Here is a 24,116-nt window from a genome sequence, read left to right on the forward strand (position 1 = left end):
CTCGTCACCTCATCGTCTTCACCGGCGAAGGTCGCCGGCCAACCAATTTTCCGGCCGGCGACCTTCAAATAATTTTTTTTAAAAATTTTTCTCTCTAAAAAAAAGTTTTTCTAAAAATTTCTCTCCTCTCTCTGTCTCTAAAAAAAAAAAATTTCTAAAAATTTCCCTCTCCTCTCTCTCTCTAAATGCTCCGGTGAAGGGGTTTCCCTTCGCCGGAGCTAGGTCTGTTCAACGAAGGGAAACCCCTTCGCCGGAGCATTTAGAGAGAGAGGAGAGATTTTAAAAAAACTTTTTTTTAGAGAGAGAGAGGAGAGAGGAAAATTTAATTATTTTTTTTTTAATTTTATTTGAAGGTCGCTGGCCTGGAAATTGGCTGGCGGGCGACTTTCGCCGGTGAAGATGATGAGGTGGCGAGAATATGAGGTGGCAGAGAGAGACGATGAGATGGAGGAGAGAAGGTGATGACTAGTTAACGGTGTGCTAACAGTAACTGAAAAAAATGGTCATATGAGAATATTTGACAAAATTAGGGGCTAGGCAGGAAGCTGGTCACAAAGTTAGGGGCTATTTGGGGAATAACCCTTTTTTTAAATATCTGCCTCTATCCTCAAAAAGTTTAAAATTTGATTGAGTTATTGACTTTATAGTCCATTCACGAATCTATATAACAAAATACAATGTTTTGTGCTGACTCGGACAAATCAAAAGACAAATCCAACCGTCAGTTAATGTTTTTTTGAAATCTTGGCCTTTAGATCTGTTACTTACCTAAAAATTAATAAATTAGTTGACCCACTCAATGACAGGAAGTAAACAAAATTATTTAATCTGATCCGTTAGATATGATAAACCTTCCACGTGCTTCGTCATCTGTTCTGTTACATTAGTTTAATAACAGTTAAATTCTAGTTCAACAAAAAAAACAAAAAACAATTCCTTTCAAAAAAAAAAAAAAGTTAGATTCATACCGCTCTCTTTTATTACGTATTCAAGAAATAGACGGCTTCATCTTCCTTTTCTCTCCCACTAAACCCTAAGGCCTCTCTCCACCTTCTCCATCATCAATTATCTCTGACCCAAAACTTTAACGCTTCTCTCCACCTTCTTCGTCATCAATTCCTCTTCAATTTAGAGGTGTTTTTATTCAACCTCTTCCACTTTCTCTCCAACCCACTTATCCATCTACTCTCTTTCAAATATGGTTTTAGTCTCTTCATCTGCTTGAAGTTTAAGGTGGGTTTCTGTGATTTTCTCTCTTTCCCTGTCTTTGTTTTTTCTTCTATTGTAAGACAAGATCAGGTATCTATGGTTCTTTTGCCTCTCTCTCCATTTCTTTTTTACCTGGTGACCACTATTTTGATTGCTTTTGGATTCATTCTGTAGTGGGGATCCCTGTCTGCTTGGCCATTGAAGACCCATTTGATTGCAATTTTAAACCAGACTTCATCACGATCCTTTATTAAAAAAAGTACAATCTTTCATGCTTTTTAATAGAATCCATTTTTTCGTCAAAAGTAAAATAAAAATAGAATCCAGTTCCTGTTAAGCCCCGCTATGTGATACGACCAAGATCTGAACTGCTTGTCACAAATTAACAGAGAATGTTTGTACTGGAAGAGAGATTAGAGAAAGTAATTTATTACTCAACAAAGATAAGAAACAACTGAGTCTGATGTATATTTCAGTTCAGATTACATTCTCTATTTATAATAAAAAGAAGCTCGAAATAAAATGACTCCACTTAGTCCACTAACCCACATACTTCGTAATAGACTCCACTAACAAACTAACAACATAACAGACTCCACTAACTCCTAAATAAGCTGAAGACTAATAACTAAAGACTCATTCAACTAATCCTGAAAAATAGCAAAGAATAAGTCCCACTAACTTGTAACACTCCCCCTTAGTGCGGACTTCGGGTTGACAATACCAAGAGCAGTTCGGAAGGCTTCAAATTTAGCTTTATCGAGGGCTTTTGTAAAGATGTCAGCGACTTGATCTTCACTTCGTACTTTCTGCAACTTGATATCTCGAGTTAATACCTTCTCTCGAACAAATGGTAGTGTGATTCGATGTGTTTTGTACGTGCATGAAACACTGGATTTTCAGCAAGCTTTTTTGCCCTTTCATTGTCACATCGAATGGAGATTGGATAGTCCATACCTGAATTGATTTCCTGGATGAGTCTTTTCAGCCAAATACACTCTTGAGGGGTCATAGTTGATGCAACATATTCAACTTCACTCTTGATATTTGTTCGAAGTAGGCTCGGTCTAGGCGAAATTTGGGCGAATTGGGCCTAGCACGATTTTTGACCACTACAATAAGTAACTTAAAGATTATTGTAAAGGTTTTGTGGAAATAGTTATAGGAATGAAATTTTTTGGGTGAAATTTATGGAATTTTAAAAAAAACTTTCTCACTAACTTAAAGATATCTATGAAATTTTAAAGAACTTTAAAAAGAAGGAAGAAAAAAGAAAATAAAAGGGCTGAACCTGGGATTTTCCCGTGCCGACCCGGGCTTGGACCGTCGGGCGGGCTCAAACCATGGCCCAACCCGGAACCGGAAGGGAGACCGGGTCAACTTGGCCCGTTTACCGTACGGGGCCTGCCGGGCTTGTACAGACCGGGCCGATACCGGCCTTTTGAACACCACTCACTCTATGACTACATCTTCCCGGAGGGTTTCATATCCCCTTCTTCCATTTCTCTCTTCCTCTACACGACGACGAAATCTCATCGACTCTCTCTTCTTTTCATTTCATTTCACTGATAAGTTGTAGTAATTATTCACTTCTTCCATACTCTGATACTCTTACCAGAAAGTCGGGGGCACAATGAACCGCTGCAGGAAAAACGGCGCTAGAATGAAAAGATGCAAAATGACTTTGAAACAAGATAATGATTTCTTGATCAACATAGGTATGAATTTTCTCTCTCTCTCTTTTGTTTTATAATAATAATAATAATAATTGTTGTGGACACTCAACTTTTCTTCATTCTTTACTTATAGTTTGGTCTCTGTTGTTGTGTGTCCAGATAACCTTGATGATTATCTACTTACCGAAATCCTAGTAAGGCTACCTTCGGAAACTCTACTTGGCTTCAAAATTATCAGCAAAAGATGGTACTCTTTGATCTCTCATCCTTCATTTCTCAACAACCATACTCGACTCCAAATTGAACAACGACGACATGTTACTACTTGTTTTTTATCCGAGCACGACAATCTAGATCTTATTAACCGTAAACCCTTTTATGGAACTATTGGTCGACTGTCTTTTGATCGCTCTTCATTAAACTTTAGTGAAAACACCGTATTGGTAGTTGGACAGTCTGAGAAAATGGAAGTAACCATTCTAGCTAGTTCTCGTCATGGCCTTCTTTTGACTCTTCTTGAAAAAAAGGGATGTGTAGGAAAACTCTGCATTTTCAATCCTTTAACTAACAAGAAACGGATTATCCCGCACACCAACGAAAATATCATTAAGAGTTATGGGTTTGCATTTGGGGCAAAGTCCTCCTCCGTCGTCCCCCCACCAGGTGGTAACTACTACTACTACAACCACTTCAATGTGATTTGCATTCTTCCCAAGAAGACAGCATTTGTGTTCAAAATTTTCTCTCCTGAGACTGGTACTTGGAGAGATTCAAATGAGACTACGATAATAAAGTACCGTGAGGGTTTGGACCAATGCTCGTTTGTTCGGATGGCTGATTGCCTTCGAGGTGTTGTTTATTGGTTAATTGGCAGTGGATATATTATTGCATTCAATGTGGTAAAAGAAGAGAGTAGGGTATTTCAAGTATCATATAGTGTATCTGAACGTGCATCTGCATCTCGTGTTATTAAGCCACGAGAGTGGCGGTGGTCAAGTTGGCTTGGAGTTATAGAAGATGAACTTAACCATGTAGTGGTTAACCCGGAAGTTGAAATAGAATTTTGGGTACTCCATGATTATGAGTGGAAACTCAAGAGAAAGGAAGTCATGAAAAACAAGGTGACTTTTCCTCATAAAATCATATTTTGTGATGGTGAGAGACTGTTTTTTCAAGGCAATTACCGGAAAATAAATAGTGAACGTACAAGTTATGTTTACAACATACGAACTGGTGTTTCACGAAGATCTGCATTTAGGTTGGGTGGTTGGTTTCCTTGTGTAAGCACTCTTGCTGAGGTTTGAGGTAACACCTAAATTTCATTGGGTATGAAATTTAGAAACCCTGTCTAGGTAAGAAAGTAATTTTATGTTTTATTTGCACTTATGATGTACCCTGAATTACATTGACTGTTATGTTTCGTCAATTGAATTACATTGACTGTTATGTACCCTGAATTTTATGTTTTATTTGCATTTATTGAAATACAACAATAAATGTTGAGATACTCAAAAGAAAACTCAACAATTGAGTTTTCTTTTGAGTATCTCAATATTTATTGTTGTCACATCATATTGAGATTCTAGTTGAGTGTTGCATCGGAGAGTGTTTTTTGTTAAATACTCAACTAATCCTATGTGTCAAATTGTAAAAACCATCGGTAATAGTATATCGACATTTCCAATAAAAAGAAAGTAGATATGGGTTTGATTAAGAAAATATGGATTTGGAAGACAAAAGAAAATAGAAGAACAACTTTCGCTCTGATACCACCACGACCTTTAGGGTCTTTTTATTTTGTTTTTGCAATAATGTACTCATTTCTTTTTTATGTTGTCTTTACTTTTGGAAGTTTCATGTTGTTATTTACTTGAGTAAATCAATGTTGTACTCAAAAGAGTCAAGACTCTCAAAACCATGTAATGTGTTGGATTGTATTCCATCGTATGAATGAAATTCTGGTTAATCTCAAAAAAAAAAAAAAAAATTATAGTCGATATATGTTACAAGAAAATATAGTAAATGATAAAATTTCATAAATTAAGATTAACAAAGAAATCGAAACATATAATTATGTATCATGATTAAAATTGAATAGTGATGTTCTCGGGCGAGGGGAGGCGAGCAAATTGCTCACTTAAGCACACTCTAGCACTCAACGTGCAAACGGTGTAGAATCTGGAGTAAGATGACTTGTAAGACTTAAAAAGAAACACTTACAACTACTAACAGAAACTGTGCTAATTTGTTAGTTGTGACAATTAGAGATTAGTTACTTGCTTAATTTGTTGATAAGTAGAGGATGCGAGCTATTTGGAACTTCGAAAGTTGTTCAAAATTTAATAGTAGTCACATATAATGATATAAGTAGGAAATTGTGAACTTTGTCTATCTAGGATTCTAGAAAAGCCTAAAAGATATGAAAATGGTCAGTGTTCCGTAGAAACTGTACAGATACATATTATGTGGAACAGACCTAAACGACCCCCTCCTTACATTGAGCTAGTCTAGCTGAAGCTATAACTGTATCCTTCTCTGGATGTTTGCCCTATCAATACTTTGGTGAAACTTAAGAAAAATTGTCTATCTGCTGGTTCTTCGTTTTGCTTTTTAATCGCCGAAATGTAATATTTCACCCTCTGCAGGCCGATCTTGAAAAGTGAAGTAACTCAGATTTAGTAGAAGCTGAGGAAACAAACAATGGAGAAGTTAAAGCTTCTGAAGATTTAGGTCTAAGATCTGAAGTTGTGGTCGAATCAATTGCAAGTCAGCTGAACAAGCTGGAAGTTTCAAATTCACCAGACTCAACCAAAACCTCAAATCCGCATTTGAGCTGTCAAGATAAAGGTATTTTTCGAAACCTTCCTGTAATTCTTGACTTACATTGTCAATGTTCTATACTTGAATGACAATGTAGTTCAGATTTTTGATGTCACATTTGGGAAATGCGGAGTGGGCAACAAGAGATGAAGAGTCTCAAATGGACAGAGTCAATAGTCAATATAGTTAAATCATGATCAGATGTAAAAGCAGGACTGTCTCAATTCGTTTTGCCTCTCCGTGTTCCTGAAACGATGAAATTAAGAGAAATGATTTCGATAGAGGCTAGAAACATCTGAGCGATCAGTCTCCAATATTTCAGTTAATATAAGCTGAAGAGGCCTAGATATCTCAGAGGCTAGGAATGAAATTTTTAGGATTTCATCTGCAAAAACCATTCCACTAATATCTTTAAATTGTATATATTGTTTATTACTATTGGTTCACGAGGAATGTATGAAGATCTTATACATTTTGCAGATCCGACTCACTGAAGCACAGTTACAGAAAACGGAACGGGAATCTATGAATCAAGAGCAGTTGGATAAGGTGGCAAAATTGGAAAGTTGGCGTCAAGAGGTAAAACTTCTTGAAGATAAAAAGACTGATTTTACAACTTCATGAGGTGTGATTTATGTCTCTTTAGTGTGAAGGAACTGGTATTTATTTCTGCCTGGTTTCTACTTCACTTTGAGTGCTTGGAGAAACTCTTATTTTCTTTCGAATTGTTTTTGTAGGATTCGAAACCTCCAGTTTTTATGAATCAATATGTTTCTCTTTGACTAGTATATCGATAATTTGCTAGTTCCTGTTTCAGAAATACGCTCTTTACCCTTAATGTATATTTCCAATATTTATTTCTGAGACTAATATTGTTTCTTCATCTATCTTTCTGGTTACAACCTTCTGATATGACTTGTGCACATCTTATATATGTCAAGTACTTATATTAGTCTGCTATTTTTATTCTGTATATTGTAATCTAGATATCTAGATTAGGGCATTAACAATGAGTGTGAAGTCCTTGATACTTGCTATTCCATCTCCATTCCGACCTAGTAATGCTATTATCCCCTTACAATCCTCTTAAAATTACCCAAGTCCAGTACTACCCAAAACTTCGTACAAGTCGATCCGGTCATTGTTCTTCCGCATCGACATCTAGGGTTCCAGAAGCAGTTTGCAGCAAACTCTGTTAGTCGTCTCAACCGGTTTGATTTAGCCTATCTAGTCGGTCTCGATCTCCGGCCTAAGGCTGGGACTGAGTCAGGCCAAGAAACTTGACCGAGATTGCAGGTTTATTATTTCCTGCACCAATCTCCTGTTATTAGGTACCTGCACTAAACTTTCTTTAGTAGAATCACCTTCTTTTACTTTGAGTAGTTAAAAAGGTAATAAATAGTTAGTATGCCGTTAGTGTTTAAAGTTTCTGTTAAGAAAGAAGTCTAAACCCTTACTCGGTGTTTGGCCGAGTCTCGTCTCGGGAGAGATCCGAGACCGAGTTGAGACACGAGATTCTCGACCATCCCGGCCGCGATAGACTACACGGGATTTGGTTTAAGTTGGAAGACTGATCACTTAAGTTCGGTCAAGTTATGTTTTGACAACTTTTACCTCCTCATACTAGTAGGTATGAGTAGGACTAGTCACTGGGCGTCCGATCAAGGATTGACCTAGCCATCTAGCTCTAAGGGTGGGAATTTACCCCGAGAACCCAAAGCCCGACCAGGAATGCCAGAGTCTAAAGGAGAAAGAAGCACCCCGAAGCCGGACACAGGCACTAATACTTGAAATTTACCCAAGTTCCAACCCTAACAAGTCCAAATGGTGACATTCACTTCTGATCCAGTCTGGGCCCTCCCGAAGAGCTCAAGTAGTCCCGGCTTTGGTCTCGCCCGATTCCTACTTCCAGCCGTAGGACCAGGTATAGTCTGTTGGGGATGTTACCATGACAGGTTCTGGACATGGATCTGGTTAGCACAACCTGACAAACAAACTAGAGCCACTACTCAGGAGGGTTGCCAGTTAGTAAAGTTCACACCACAAGCATCAACAAATAATTTGTACTATGCCCTCCTATACTGTACTACTATCACCCTGCCACCACAAGTTCGCTTGCCAATTACTTGTTCTGTACTTCTGTCTGTTGTGCCGACGCCCATCAATCCGACCCCAATCTCAAATGTCTGAATTCGTGGATGTGTGCAACTCGTATTTTTTCTAGTCTTAGCTCCAAAGAAAATACAAACTTGTATGTGTATTATCTTTTCAGAAAAAGAATAGTCTTTCAGCTAATGAGTGTGCTGCCTCACTAATCTCTCTTTTAAACTATTGGTCAGAATACTGATCTCACGTCGTTTGAGAGAGCGTTCGGAACGTGGGATCTAGGTGACTAGGCGTATGGTCTAGATTCGCAAGTGTTGTGGCCTATTTGGTGGACCTTGGTGCAGAACAAAAACTCAAAGTTGAGACAATGTCAATAACTACTAAAACTTTATCTCGTGATTCTAGTGATATTCTGAATCGAGACAATTTTGTCAATGCAATTACTCAAAGACTAAAAAGACAGGATGTAGACCCATCTGACTTATGTGCTTAACTACTGTTAGGAAAACAACATGTATGATTATTGATTAATAAACATAAATCTGTATTTACCATGGGTTGATTTCTTCTATGACATCATGAGTAGTTGAGTAATTAAGTGGTTTGGTAAATTATGATTTAAGAGCTTCAAACATCAGTGTCTGTCTCTATCCCCAAAAAGGTTTAAATTTGATTGAGTTATTGACTTTATAATCCCTCTCTTAATTTTTTTCCTTATTATATATAGTAATTACCTTCTTTCTTTTACATTATATAAAATGGTGATCAACAACTAAGAGAAAGAACCCATTAGACCGTGAACCATGGCGTGTTGGAAAAAACCACTAGCTTTTAGACCACGGTTTTTTTGTTCTGAACTTTTATCATATATCGATATTTTTCCACCACTAGACTTTTAGCATACATTGATCTCTTTCGTCGATTTGAAAATATGACTTTTTACGTAAATATATTTCATATTTGTCGTCTTTTACTTTTCTTTTAAAGACACATCCCAATAACAAGGAAATCTCCTAATTAAAAAAATGCAACAAAATAATTAATTTTTTAGGGTTTATTTTTTGGGACAAAATTATGGTCAAAGCACTCAAACCAACAAGTTGTTTAGATGGAGGATGGTTCTTTTAATCATCAAATAGTTTAATAAACTCACCCATTAATCAATTTGGAGTAGTGTCTAGTATTTGGGTTTTCCAGCTTTTATTGAAAGGTCAGTTTTCCTATTTCAAAAACAAATAGTATGAAATTGCTTATTTTATTGGATGGTGGTGTTTTATTTGTACTTTTTTAATTTTCCAATCTTGATATTATTTAGATTATATTTATGTAGGTCTCACATGAACACAAATCTTCTTCTTTTCTTAATGACTTGAGAGACAAGGAGAACCCACTTCAACATAAAATTTGGTTGAACATCTTTATAGTAGACTTCTATATATATTAGGGTTTATAATATATAGTGAGAATCTCATATTTAATGAGCTTTTAAAAGCCACTAACATTGATTTATTAAGTTAATTAATATTTTTATGTTAATGGCTCTTAATAATTTAAGTTAGTCTAACATATAAAACATAGTTGGTAATAGTATATCGACAATTCTAATATAAAGAAAGTAGATTTGGGTTTCATTAAGAAAATATAGATTCGGAGGACAAGAGAAGATAGAATAACAACTTTTTCGCTCACATACCACCACACTATAACTAAATTATAGTCGATATGTGTTGCAAGACAAACTATAAAGAATAAATCGCCATTAAGATTAACAAATACACCAAACATATAATTACATATCTTGATTAAAATATAATTATATGAACTTCTACATTTTTTGTTGTTCCATTTCTCAACTAAAAGAAACAAAATCAAACTTATAACAACCCTTAGCTTACATTATTAGAACATATCATTTAAACTAGTACAAGCACCACTAATTATATACAATAACTAATGAAGTACTCTTTCTTTTTCTTTCACTAGATTGCTACCCATTTCACTTGATTAAATCGTAACACCCCGTCGCCCCAAAAGCAGGCACTAACACACCCAAATTCAATTACAGAAAACATTCTGCCAGATTTTAGTCTCGTATGTAGATTACCGGGGCATGCATGTTCCTACGTTTAGGGGCACGGGTCGTTTCCTTGATGAGTTCTTTCCTCTATGGTTCTGTCTGGACTTCTAAAATACCAATAAAGAATTAGTGATATCATAGTTCATCTTCTCCAAATGTGGTTTAACTGCAAATTGAATCATAGGAGGAGGTCCACAAACTAAAGCCAAACTTTCTTCAGATGATTCAGGGATATGTTCTCTAAGAATCTTCTCTGTTATAAAACCAGTACTATACTCCCATCCTTCTTTAGCATTTTCGATCACATACCAAACCTTCAATCTGTCTGAATACTTTTTAGCCCAAGAATCAAGTTCTTCTCTCAACAAAATATCATCTTCCGTTCGATTAGCATAAACAACATACATTTCCGTCTCGTCTTCTTGATCTTTCAAGATTGCTTGCATTATTTGATATATCGGTGTAATACCCGTTCCACCGGCTAACATAGCAAGCTTTTTAGCAAACTTGGGCTTTCCATGGACCGTAAAATTTCCACGGCCCGTATATTCGATATGTCCTAATGGACCTTTGATATCAAGAGATGAACCAATAGAGAGTGAATCCAAGTATTGAGACATAAGACCACCATTTGGAAACCTAGGATGAACATTCTTGAAGTAAACTTTAATGACTAATTCAAAATACCCAACTTCATCAATAGTACTACTTGGGGTATAAGCTCTCATACAAAGCTTATCATCAATGGTTGCACAAATGAAGATATGTTTTCCAACTGGTAACCCAAGGACTTGATCAGAAGAAGGTAAAGCGAATCGGAATAAACGAACGTCATGAGAAATCGACGTTTTCATGATAAGTTTGCATTGGATTTTCTCTCTTGGGACTAAAGCTACTGGTTTAGAAGTAGCTTCTTTGATAGGAGCAAGATGACTTAGATTTGTAGAGCCATGAACAGAGTTGTTTGGTGAAGAAGAAGAAGAATCAGAGGTATACCCAGTTGAGATAAGTTCACCAATTCGATAATCTTCGAGTAATTTCTTAGCTTTATCGGAGTGAATTGCATCGAATTCTTCGGTACAATCTGTACCTGCATTAATGAGGATACTATCTGTACCACCAGGATGATCTTTCAAGAACTTTGTACAATCATAGACATGACCATGGACAATAATCCAAGCTGAATCAGGTGTGCTATGTTTTCTTACTTCAGACATGGAATACATTTTCGAAGTTGTATTCATGAATGGTGTTGATAAACTCTTCTTCAAAGTATGTGAAGGTTCAGCAGATTCAAGATGTTTTTGTTTTACCATCCAGCCTCCTGGTAGGTTTCCTGCTTGAGTTGGGTGTTCGAAAACGAGTCCAATTTCTCCTCTATGTGGTTTGCATACGTTCGTCTTAACTCGAAACCAACAGTTGTTCATCATACCCTGTTCATATTCAAAATGTACATTAGTCAATCTATTTTTTCAAATTCAGATTTGAAATCTGACTCAAAAACTAATTGACTCGAGTCAGGTTGCAAAATACTTGTTTTTATCTGACTCGTGTGTCTTACACATATATAGCCTAGTGGAGAGACCAGAGTTCGAATCTTAACATTATTAAAATGTGTCTTAAACGTCTATATGGTCGACAAAGGGGTTAAAAAAGACCATTGTCTGAAATATCTTAAAATGACTATTGTACTCCTGACCGAAAAAAAAGTTAGTAGCAACTAGCAAGTGATGAAAGAGCTAGGGTAGAACTTACCATGACATTCCAAATAAGCTTTTCAGGTTGAGTGCAGAGGGATTCATCCCAAGCCCTAACAGCAATCTCTTTAGCACCAAGCAAGTCAAGGACTTCAACCTCAAGTGACCAAAAACACCAACACCAATATTTCCCATACTTGTTTGGTTTCTCTTGGTGATCCAAAGTGCCCACTTGCCAATTCTCTCCACCATCTAAAGTCACTTCCACACGTGTGACTTTCTTACCTCCTCCTATAACAAATCAAAAATGAAATAAAATAAATAACTATTATTTTTTATTAAAATAAAATTTAAGTAAGCCCATCTTGAGTTTAAGTCGCTAGGTTAAGTTTAGTTGGGTTAAGAGGTCGAACAAAATATCTTGTTTGTTTATTATTAATAAAGCAACGGTGTATAGGCACGTGCATTTTGTCCCTTGTAGATTTTAAATCGAACTTAAAACCACTAGTACGTAAGCAAATTATAATCAACAACCACCATCTGAAATTATTAATTCAATATAATAGTGTAAAAGAAAACAAATCATTTTCTAAAATAAACAATTTAGAATTATGACATGTTTGACCTTCACGAATGGTAAATACGGAAACTGACCATGATGTAATTATAATATGAGCTAAGTCGAGATAACTAAGTTTAAAATAGTTTGACATTTCTATGTGGTGACAATTTCATTTTATTTTGAAAGACGAGTCGATTTTGAATGAATTAATTAACTTAGTATCTGGAATGACTATACCAAATTTAGACTTTTAATCTTGAAAATCAAAGTTTTTCTTTTTTCTGAATGGTTGAAAATCAAAAGTTACGTGCACGTCTCTAACCTCTCCAAAGTCAGAGGAGGTTGAACAATTCTTCAGTTCGGCTTTAGAATAGAAATAAAAATAAAAATTCTTCTTTGCAAGAACAACGAGACTACCACTAAAATGAAAATAAACTCTAAAATTATGTAAAATAAAAACAAAGAAAAAAGAAACGAAAGGTTCCAGTTAGACAAAAATGAGGTGATAGTAAATAAGAGTAGGGTCTACCAAAATTCATGCACCTAACCCTAAAGTCACATAGAATATTCATCATTAATTTTAATAAGAATAGACCAAGATTCCATAATATATCAAGATTCCGTGTTGAAATAAATAACTTACCGGAATATGCGTATCCCTTCAAGGTGTAGGGCCTCTGAGTTGTTGAGGCAGTGATTGGTAGAATCTCTTCATGAGAAGGTGTTGTTATCACAGAGTTTATGTTCAACTCGTTAATGATGTATTCTGGTTTATACCACCAAGCTGTTTACAAATTTCAACAAATTAATACGCCAGTTTTAAAAAACTTAAATATTTGTTTAAATTTTTTTTTTGTCTCAGGTCGATTGAACTTTATATCAGATTTCATGTTACTTTTTGAGAAAAAAGAAATAATCGAAGTATACCTTCAGAATTAGCTAGTTCAGCGTCCACATGAGAAGGCAAAACCCTGTTGTCTTTATAATGATAATGATTCTGCGATTCTTGAGTAGTAACGATAATTCTTTTCAACCATTTAACCATTCGACCTCCGATGAACCCTGGGATGATCATTCTTACAGGATAACCGTGATCTGGATGTAAGCGCTCACCGTTTTGCATGTAAGCTAATATGATGTCTCTTGAAGGATCCATTGCTACTTCTTTTCTAATACTAGTACCATACTTAGAACCACCACCTCCAGGCAAGTCTTCAACTCCTTCGAAACAAATGTTAAGGGCACCTTTATTTTTACTCATTACCCCACATCGTTTAAGCACATCACGTAAACGTGTACCCCTCCAAACAGAAGTCGATATACCTGCACCACCCCAATTAAAACCGATGGTTTGTTTAACCATATTTTGTTCTTTACGCCGATTCCCAGCACAAACGAGTGAAGCGGGAAACTCACGAAACGAAAACTCGTTAACGAGTTGATCCATAGTGAGTCGAGTTGGACGTTTTACTAGACCACAAATCTCAACCGACCAATCTTCCCATTTACATTTAGGTACGGCTCCATGATTTCGAACATAGTGAAGTGGAACGGGTGTTATAAACCCGTGATGCATGAGTCGATTCAGTGGTGCCTCCGAGTTGAATGGGTGTTTACCTGTCAATCGAATCATTGATGGGTTTCTTTCAATCCAATTATCAGCCGTCCCTTCATCTTTTGGGTCGAAAATCGACGGCTCGATTTCATTGTTAATTTTAGCAATTTCTTTGCTCCACTCACCTGACTCATCGTCACTCGAGTCATCGTCATCTTCCTTATAAATTTTCTTGGAGGGAAGTTGTTGTGATTCAGAAGAAGAGAAATTATTAAAAGAACCACGAACGGGAGAGTCGGATCGGTGGTTCGTTTTATAACCACGAACCACCGATGTTAGACCCGATTCAATACCATTATACATTCTATTTTCGACGGAAGTCGCCATTGAAATATCTTCAAGAAGACACTATAGAAAACAAGAATGAGAGGAGGAAAAGATTTTCCCTCTCTTTCTATCTCTCTCTCTCTATTTTCTCTATCTCTTATCTTTTGGGTGATTTGGTTGTTGTTTCCTTTGGGACACAAGAAATGAAAGGCATGAGTTGGTCTCTATATATAAGAAGAAAATGTGGGTCCAAGAAACCAATAGAGCTAAAGAGCAAAAAAAAGGAGCCAAGTGAAACCCTAGCTAATGAGCCAATTAGCACCAAGGGTCAATAAAAAGAAGATAGATGGGTAGTGGTTAGAATTGTGGATGTGATTTTCATGTCAGTTTAGTTATAGCCATAGAAAATACTACTAGCAAACATGGAAAAATTCCACCCCACACAGTTTCTAGGGTTTGGACAGTCAGTCTTTTTCTTTATTTTGTCATAGCCTCGGCAGCCTGGCAGCATCAAAATATATATGCCTAGTTGAATGTGCTAGTAATTACTAGCTGTAACCATTAAATATGAATATATATATATATAAGCTTATGGGAATATTTAAATTTGTAATTTTTCGCTTTAAAATGTCCAAGATCCGTAATGTTGATAACCGAGTTTAGACTAATATCAGCTCAGATCTTCCGACCTACAAACATTTTTGATCTTTTATATCTCAAGTTTCGCAAGAAGGGTAGTTTTTAATTTTGTTGATTTTTGTGGTGTTGGTCTTAGATATTTTGATCTTGTAGAAATGATGAGGAACTAAAAGTCAAAGTCGAAATCAACTAAAAACATTTAGAAGGTCAGGATGATAGAGCTAGTCAACTTCATATCTTTAGGATGAATTTGCTTTGTCTAATTAAAATTATCGAAAATCTTCAGCCGTCCATGACCTATTTCAGGCTGTATCTGGCCATTTTATCTTCCCTTCTTTCATTTTTATTTTCATGTCAGTTAGCGAACATGTAATAATAATAATAATTATTATTATTATTATGATTATTATTATATCATGTTATTTTAGGTGATGCTATTGAAAGCTTAAATACTCTGTTCTCAATTCAATATGCATAATCATATAACAAGAGAGGCAGCAAGATTATGTCGATATAGACAATTTCAATACAAATTTTCATTGTTAATCATTTCTCTTAAAGTAGTTTAACAAAACTCAACAATCTTAATCAAAGTAAGAATGATGAATCATGTATACATGTATGGTACACCATGTCAATGTGTAGTACAATTATCAATATTAATTCATTCTTAACCATTCAATTTGAATATTTAAATTTATAAACTAAATGTACAATTTTATTTTGATGTCTTTTGACTTCACATATTGACAGAATTCATAGGGTTGAGAACACCCAATAATTTGAATTTGTACTAAGATGATACTTAATGATCAATGCGATGACTGGGGTATATATATAATGGTTTAGTTCTTAGATATTTTTCTATATGGTCGAAATCAGATTAATTAAAACCAAAATATAATTGAAACTTAACGAAGACCAAACCCACAATCGTAGGAATATTAGAAAAATTAAGCGATTGATAGTGACTATTTAATCATAGTTTGGATGGATTAGATTGCATATAATAATCTCTAACAATAATAAGAAGATGAAAAAGAATCAAGATCTGATTAATGCGACAAAACTTAAATATTTTTCGTGTATTTTAATAGTAAGGACAATAAAAAAATAGAAATATAGTAATCAACACTTAGTTGTCCAAGTGGTTAATAGTGTTGACATAAACTCTAAAACCCTAAAGGTCGTAGGCTCGATTTTCAGAGGAGGTGGACTCTACGATTTATTGAACTTGGGTTATTAAAGGTATAAATATTGTTGTTAGATGGGTTTCTGGCTCGTTTCTGCTTCAAGGTTGAATTCAACAATTATTGTGTTTACCACGTATTTTATATATCAAATGAATGAATTTCGTAGTCACTTTTCAAAAACAAAAACATAACGAAAATCCACCACATAATTTGCATGAGGTAAGGCTTGAATTTAGACACGAATACAATACAATTACGTACAAGTTATTATTATTTGATATTAAATATTTTTTCGAAAAAAAGAATATTCGACACGATATTTGAGATTCATTAAATAAATTAAAAATGAGTGTATCAATTTAAAAATTAATAATATTAATTATCTTTAAATAAATAAAAGATCATGTGAAATAACATAGAAATGAGGAAGAAAGAGAGATAGAGAGAGAAAAGAGACGATGGGAATAGGGAAGGGTTGCGAAGTGGCGAATGGGAAGTTCGAATGGGCAATAAGACATGAAAGTTCCATAGAGTAAGGGTGACTTTTTCTCAACACCAAAAGACATTTTAAAGACTTAACCCTCTCATTCTTCTACTAGCCGCCCCAACATTTCCCTCCTAGATCTCTTTTCCCCCATAACTTCTCTTTGTGGCCCTTGCCATTTCTCTCTCCCTAACCACTAACTTTCTCTCTCTACATCTATCTCTACACTGTTTCTACATATACATATATATAGACATCTTATCTCTTAGTATATATATATGTAGACCTCCCACATGAGTAGTGATTTTAGCCAGGATGAGCTTCACCTTACCCACCAGGACCCATAACATGTACCTCTCAAGTCTATAGACATATTTTACCTTCTAAACATTTATACCTAGCTAGTGCCTAGTGGCCGTGGGAGTAAAATTTGTGTGCACATATATGACCAGGCAAGAGACCAGATTATGATAGTCCTACATCGCTCATGAGAATGTCATGAGTTATAAGTGTACGCTCAAACTTAATAAACAAAGGTCTTATGTTGAGGCTCGTGGAACTTTCACTAAGAATAAAATCTCGTACGACGTGTGAGCTTGAGTCTGGATGGTAAAAGCTGAGCCAATATTGTTGATTATTAAGATTTGAGGCATAACAAATGATATCGGTGTTTCGTTTCTTAATAGCTGGGACAATATTATCCAACTGTTCAATCATATTCATAGATTATCACATGTTACATAAACATGCAAAGCAAATTAGTAAATTGTTGGCAAGAATGATGGTGTTTCAAGTGATTTTGTCACAAAAACCATGCCAACATATTACTTTTGAAAAATGATATTTGTCACATTCATGGATGAAATCATGAAAGTATTCTTCTTTTTATAGGATAATGACAATAAATTGTGAGAAGATATTTGTACATTGTTTTCCCATTCAAACATATGAGAAATGCTAGGGAGGGAGGAGATTAGTATACAAAATATACAATTAGTAATTGTAGATCCACCGACCCATGTACAAAATATCCAAAAATTGTTTTAAATCTCCATCTTCTTTAAGAGATAAATCAATCCATAGAAACAATAAAAAAGTAGATTAGCTAGATCAAAATGTACATAAAGTAGACCATTTTACCTACATTCCCCTTACACATTTTGTGTAAAAAAACAAAAATCTTCCCGCTGCTAAATATAAATATTCAATTGGTTATTAGAAGAAAAACTATATCGATTTTTAGATAAAATGAAGAAGTCCAAAGACGAAAGTCCGAAAGCTAAAGTTCTTTATTGAATAAAAACAACTTCTCTCCCATCTGTCTTTGTTGTTGGCCAAAGATTTTATTAGTATACTTATTTATTTTTTGTCAAAAGGATATAGTTACATAAGTAGATCTAATACTAAAAATGGGTTTTGTTAATGACATCGCACCAAATAAATTTTAAGAAGTTGATAAAAGTCTTTTAAATTATTTATATTATAAGTTGTTTTAATTACGGTACAAATTACTATCGTTTAGTCTATGCTACTCTCTTTTAAGGTATTAAATGTTGGTATTCACACATTCTAATCATGTAGTCTGCTAATTTGATTCATTTATTTTGGAAGTAAAAGAATTTACAAAACAAACAAGTGAATTGAATTGGGCCTATATCTTGAGGTAGGACTGATTTTATTTTAAATATGGTAGAAATCTCTATCATTTAGTCTATGCTACACTAGTTTTAGGAATTAAATGTTATGTCACACGTTCTAATCATGTAGAGGTAAGATTGATGTAACTTAAAAGATATGAGTAGGATTTCTTCTCTTTTTTTTATATTGTGCTAGTATTAATTTTTATTTTCAAAACTGTTAAGGGTTAATGTGTTATATACACTTGTGTCGTCACTGGATTTTATCAGTTTCCAAATCTTTCGGGTATAAAAGTTAAACAGTAAAATTATCTTATGAACGTCGATCAGACCATCCAAAATACTACTTGGTAAAATTGTAAAAAGATGTACATACCCCCTATAATTTTTGTTTTATTTTTACTCACTCCTGCATTATTAAGGGCCCAATATAATGAGCTCAGCCAATATTATTCTGCCCTTTTTTCGATTTGGAAGAGATTTGACAAGTTCACGCCATTCTATCATGTCATGGAGTTGGTGACATGAGGCATACCAAAAGTGAATCATGATTGAAGTCCAAAAGACTAAGATTTTGATGGTACAAAAATATTTGTTTGAAGAGAGAGATAATATGATGAGATTATGAAAGTGTGTCGACCACAAGCTCTATTATCAGGGTTCACTTTGCTTTTCTACCTTGCATTTTTTTTCTACTAAAGATATTTTGAGATTCAAAATTGAACTTTTGGACTAATTTTGAGATTCTTTATTACCATCAATTGACTACTTTAAAAAATTGTCAATTTGAAATGTTGTAATTTGTTTTACGAAAATGAGAGGTAAAGTATACTTGGGGTACATTAGATCATGTTACGTTTTTCATTATCCAAAATTTTTGTTAAAGTTGATAGCTTTATCGATGCAGATCGGATTGGATATGTCAATGAGGATTGATCTCGCTTTTATATGGCATTCTTTGGAGAAAAACTACAATATTTTACAATCAACTTGAAAGCAACCCCATAGTCTCAAGAAGATGCATTGAAGTAAAATATAGAGGTTTAGCTCTCTGTTGATGATGAGAGCATTTGGGTAATTAATGTTCTCCAAGATGTGAAGGTGCCTCTACCTATTCAACCTAGCTCATTCATGGTTGGTTAATATCTATTCTTTTTCATTCATAGGCCACCATATAAATTTCACTTATCAAAGTCAAGGGAATGTTGACCAAGGTTTACAGATTCCTAGATGAGTCAAACAAGATTCCTAGGCCTTCTCAAAAAAAATTTAAACATGAATTTAAAATAGTAATATATTCATTGGATAAATTTCTCAAATATTCTCTTCCTTGAGAAAATGAGATTTCAAATATCTCTATTAGATTCTTGTGTTTAGGAAAAAAGTATATTCATAATGGTACCAGTTGGAAATCATATTAGTTTATTAATCTCAATACTTTGATTTTAATCTAAATTGACCGGTTAACTGACATTTAAATTTACACTTATATGTAGAAGGTTGTTTTTACATAATCCTGTATGATAAACTAAACGATGTTTATCTATAAAATGCTTTTGTATGGTCATTTTCAATATTCTTTCTTTCTTTAGTACCATTAGACAAGTTATTTTGTCAAAATAGTAGGAAATTGTGTCATCTATCCTAAGTTTCCTCTTGGATTCCCTCATTTGTAGATTTTTTACTAGATACTCGACAATGAGTACTATATTTATTGATATTCTTTCCAGCTAGTTACGTAATAGTTTTTCTTATCAGACAGATGACTTCCGACTACTAGCTGATGACCTGAAGTTAATGGGGTAGTTTCTTACTGATCCACTTGACCCAAAAACAGCTCATTCTTATAATTCAAAAGTTTAAGTTCCACTTAAAATTATTCTTTTTATTTTGTTCAATTTTAGTACTGACTTTTCTATAAGTATAGTGTAGCACCAAGAATGACCTCTAAAAGCCATACACCAAAAGAGAAAAAACACACGTTTTTAGTTAAGTTGATATAAATAATACATTTGCACCTGAGTAAAACCTTATTCCAAAGTGCGTATTTATTACTTTTTGTGTGAGGGATTTAGAAGAAAACTAAAACCTAACATTCAAAAGTTTAATTTAACACTTAGAAGAACTTATAATACAAGTTATTGTTGAAAATGAAATGAAATAGACTTCCATTAAGAGTTACGAAGGTCAGAAGTGGCAGGAAGAAAAACAAACACGATACATCATCAATATAACTAGATTCATTAGTCCAAACACCAAATGCAATTAAGACATTTTTTTGTCTTTTGAAATCAAATTCTCATGAAAATCCAACTCTCCTTTTTGGTAATAACAAGTTTATCATTTGCCAACACACAACTTACTCAAGAGTAAGTAATCAAAGAAGGTGATCATATTACTAAGATAGTATAATAATATTATCGCTTTACTCTCTAGATAATTTAAACTTTAGGCGTTTCTTCTTTCTTATAGAAGTCTGATTACCAACAAAATATATTTAAGAGATCTATTATGCCTTCTGTTACCTACTGAAAACTCACGTTTTAGAATAAAAAGACACCAACGCAATCGAATATGGACAAATAAGTCTCATGACCAGCCATAAACATATAGGTCCTATCAACTCCGTGGCAGTCCATTTTGGGTCAAATACCCACAAACTTGATTGGGTTCGAAGAACTTACTAAGTATGAATCAGTAGGCTAAACATTAAATATTCTTACCTCAGTAAAATCAATCTTCAAAACCAAGAAAATGCTTATAAAATTATAATTTGAGTAACCAACTTCATAAATAGACTGTCATTTAAATAAAGAATATTATTTGTATTATATTAACCAATTAAGTATAAGATCAAGGACAAGATAAAAGATCTGATTCCATCAAATGGCACAATTAGCATTAGTAGACAGTACCACACAATTATATAAACCACATCCATTCCCTCCTAAACAACATACAAATTATAGAATCTTTAAATACTAACATCGAGACTAGCAACATAGAGGAATCTTCAATCTTGTCAAGTGTCACCACGGAGAGCACGTGTTGCCACATCTATCAGAAAAAAGTACTCCAAATTCGTGTTCTATCTTCGTTATAGAATGCAAAATGTAATAGAGGAATCTTGGAATAGGACATTTAAATCCAAAAATAAATGTTTTATAAATGCAATAGTTGAGATTGATGATGCAACATTATTGATACAAAGATCGATATGAGTATATTAAATTGGAATTCAGTAGCATTTGGGCAGACAATAATTGGTGACAACTTCCATCCAATTGGTGATTTATCTTTGAAAGCATCCCAAAAGTTTGGATCTTTTGTTTTTTCGTTTCTGAATTTCAATGAATTTAATTAACTAATTAGTTAATTAATTAAATAATTAATTAACTTAATTAATTAAATAATTAGAGCACTTTATATGGTGGAGTAGTATGAGTAGTCCATCAGGTTGCACGCCTACAGTTACAAGTAGGTATTATTGAGACCAATGAAGAGAGTCCTACATGTTTGGGAACAATAATCCCTATAGAGATTCTAAATATTTACCATTAAATAATATTATGGTCGGATCGGTGTCCATAGGAAAATTCAACATGACATTTTAATAATGACTTTTGTGAAAATTTGGCCCGAGGTTAGATCAAAAGGTTATTACTTGAGGATGTAGGAGATTTTTATACAATGGAGCGCAAAATAGAACTTGAAGGTATTAACTAGTTAAAAAATAAGATGCCGGTGAGCATCTTGCACATGAATCATAAAGTCACGAGTTTAACAATAGAAATAAGACCTACTAGGAAAGAACATTATGACTAAGTGTGAAAAAAGAACACCTAGAAAGCAAAAACAGATAGTTCATCCTAAATGATAAAATGCAATAGTTACGGTAAAAACTGCCTCATAGATATTTAAAATCTTTCATTTGTTTGATCATTAAGTATTTATTTTTCAAAAAATTTAGAACAATATATATATATAATATATATATATATATTTTATAAGTTCTTAAAATTTAACATCTCAAAATCCTTGCTTTCCTTGGTATATTGGAAATTGTCTGCCTAGTGCACATAATTTTTCATATTAGTTATATCAGCAGGCATACCATCATTTTTGTAATTATATTACAATTCTGGGATATCTATATGATTTTAGAATATTTGTTGCGGGTAAAACAACTTTGAGATTTTCTTTTGTATTAGCTTTTGCATGACCCAACAATTTGGTCGGACAAACATTTACATCCACGTGTGCCGTTCGTGGATCAAGCGAGTAATTACCTCCTTGAAAAGATTCTCTTCTTTATATCGAAAATATATTTCATAACTTTGGTGGCTTTTTGTATTTGTTCTTTTTCCCCTAAAGTCCATTAGCTCTTATTAAAAAGAACATGGATTTTGAAGCACTTTTGAAGAGAGGGATATCAATGGACGAGGTCGGGGAACTTCACTTTCTCCCTTTCTTTTTTGACCATACCATCTTTTTCTTCTTGCCATTCTTTTTGTTCTTTTTAGTAGACATGTTTTCCAATCTCCCTCTCTCTTCCCCTTTTTCCATTTTTGACTCAATCTTTAGCTTGGATGGTGGAGAAGAAAGAAAGGAAGCAAAAAAGGTATAGTGGTATAGGTTTTGGTTGGAATTCAAAAACCACTTGCATTATTTGTAACATAAGCTAAACAAGCTAAGGCTCCACAAAAAAAACCTATGGGGGCGGCCAAGAGAACAAGAATTAGTTCTTTACTTCCCTTTAGAAAAAAAATTAATGAATGTGACTTTTGAATTTAGTAAATTTACTTGACTATATAGCCCACCTTTATTTTTGGTGACGTGGGGTACATTTGGCAACTAGGTTTAGTGGTTTACATCGTGTTATGTCAGCAGTAGTATGCCACGTTAGTGTTTTAGTGGATCGGTGTGCCATGCAATCCACCATATACAACAACACAAACGGTTGTTTAAGGGTTTAGATAGCAACGTCGTCATGTTTAATGTTTTAAAGGAACTGCCTGAAATACATTGAAAATCAATAAAAAGGGTTTACCAAAGTTCAAGCAACAAATATATTTGGAAAGAAATAGGCACATACAAAATTGTCAACCAAACCAAGTCCAACAACGAACACGAAAAGCAGCAAACAAAGAAGGCAAGAATAACCCCATTCAATAATGGCATGCTTGAGTAATGACTTGGTAGGCTACAACAATATTGACATACATTAGGGATTGATTAATTGTCCCCACAATTGGGCTTTAACCAGGGGGCCATGACCTCTCCCGGCCTCAACATGTATAGATACTTTCCTGGTGCGAGTGATGGTTAACTACCCGTATTAGGGAATAGTTGTGGAACTTCACAAAACCAACCGAACCTAATCCTTGTGTAGGCCCGTCCCGGACCATAACTTCTAAAACTTTCGAAGTTTGGTGTTGTATATAAAGGAAAATCTATTGAGGCCACCTATTACGGTTATAGGTACCATCAGACCTCGAAGGCGTTGAACTGCAGGTATATTTAGACACTTCCCTCACTTCACTAGAACAGAACGACTTTCTGCTCAAAGTGATCGATTCCAGAGTTAGAAATTCCAATGAATGCCAATAGACGCGTGAGATCAAGTGGTGCCTATAGCTATATCCATGGTACTATATCATTGGTGCCTCTAAGGATCCAACAAAACGTAAATAAAAAGAAAAGATTAAAAGGAAAATGTATAAAAAACAGGTTCCCGTTGGCTGAAGAGAACCCTCCCCTTCCCCCTATGCGATGAGGGAAACCATTCCCTGCACTGGATCTAGGAATCTAGCGAAGGAAAGGGTCCCTTTGCAGGACCTCGGTAGGGATGCCGCCGAAGGGAAACCTGTTTCCATTTCATAACTCTTTTGTCCGCAACATGATAATGATTCACCGCTGGTCGTTGACCTTCATCTTGAACTTTTTTTTTTTGTCAAATTATGGAGTGTACTAGTATTTGAATTTGGATGGGTTCATAAAGTTCTTATCTTGTTGGGTAGACTGGGCTAATACCATGAGTGGAATTTGTAATATCTGTATGTGCCTTTAAACGTCCTTTCCTGGGCCAACAATTCGTAATAATATCAGTACTCGGTAAGCCCAAAATATAAATC

General features: G+C 34.5%; 2 protein-coding genes across 4 annotated transcripts; one reads left to right on the plus strand and one right to left on the minus strand.

Annotated features, from left to right (window-relative positions):
* Positions 1-2,659: 2,659 nt before the first annotated feature.
* On the plus strand, positions 2,660-6,575 carry LOC147534920 (F-box protein At5g62510-like). Of its 3 annotated transcripts, none has more exons than XM_086646140.1 (4): positions 2,660-2,927; positions 3,045-4,237; positions 5,531-5,732; positions 6,186-6,575. In XM_086646140.1, the coding sequence occupies exons 1-2, from the start codon at positions 2,843-2,845 to the stop codon at positions 4,187-4,189; spliced, it is 1,230 nt and encodes a 409-aa protein (XP_086502266.1). In that variant the 5' UTR covers positions 2,660-2,842; the 3' UTR covers positions 4,190-4,237; positions 5,531-5,732; positions 6,186-6,575. The 3 variants fall into 3 exon arrangements, with proteins under 3 accessions (XP_086502266.1, XP_086502267.1, XP_086502268.1); XM_086646141.1 differs by having other exon boundaries at positions 2,688-2,927; positions 3,045-4,416; positions 4,465-5,732; XM_086646142.1 differs by having other exon boundaries at positions 2,688-2,927; positions 5,531-6,036; positions 6,459-6,575.
* Positions 6,576-9,584: 3,009 nt separating this feature from the next.
* On the minus strand, positions 9,585-14,223 carry LOC147534921 (nitrate reductase [NADH]-like). Its single transcript, XM_086646146.1, has 4 exons — positions 13,075-14,223; positions 12,791-12,931; positions 11,644-11,876; positions 9,585-11,321 (listed from the first exon to the last, which is right to left on the minus strand). The coding sequence occupies exons 1-4, from the start codon at positions 14,087-14,089 to the stop codon at positions 9,996-9,998; spliced, it is 2,715 nt and encodes a 904-aa protein (XP_086502272.1). The 5' UTR covers positions 14,090-14,223; the 3' UTR covers positions 9,585-9,995.
* Positions 14,224-24,116: the final 9,893 nt, after the last annotated feature.

Source organism: Eschscholzia californica, unplaced genomic scaffold (assembly GCF_041429995.1).
Source record: "Eschscholzia californica isolate CP2 unplaced genomic scaffold, dmEscCali1.0.p SCAF_6, whole genome shotgun sequence".
NCBI classification, from domain to species: Eukaryota; Viridiplantae; Streptophyta; class Magnoliopsida; order Ranunculales; family Papaveraceae; genus Eschscholzia; species Eschscholzia californica.

Coding starts and splice junctions, on each gene's coding strand:
- LOC147534920 (XM_086646140.1), top strand. CDS start 2,843: ATGAACCGCTGCAGGAAAAACGGCGCTAGAATGAAAAGATGCAAAATG. Junction 2,928..3,044: donor TGATTTCTTGATCAACATAG/GTATGAATTTTC, acceptor TTGTGTGTCCAG/ATAACCTTGATGATTATCTA.
- LOC147534921 (XM_086646146.1), bottom strand. CDS start 14,089: ATGGCGACTTCCGTCGAAAATAGAATGTATAATGGTATTGAATCGGGT. Junction 11,877..12,790: donor GAAGGGATACGCATATTCCG/GTAAGTTATTTA, acceptor GATTTGTTATAG/GAGGAGGTAAGAAAGTCACA. Junction 11,322..11,643: donor AGCTTATTTGGAATGTCATG/GTAAGTTCTACC, acceptor GAATATGAACAG/GGTATGATGAACAACTGTTG.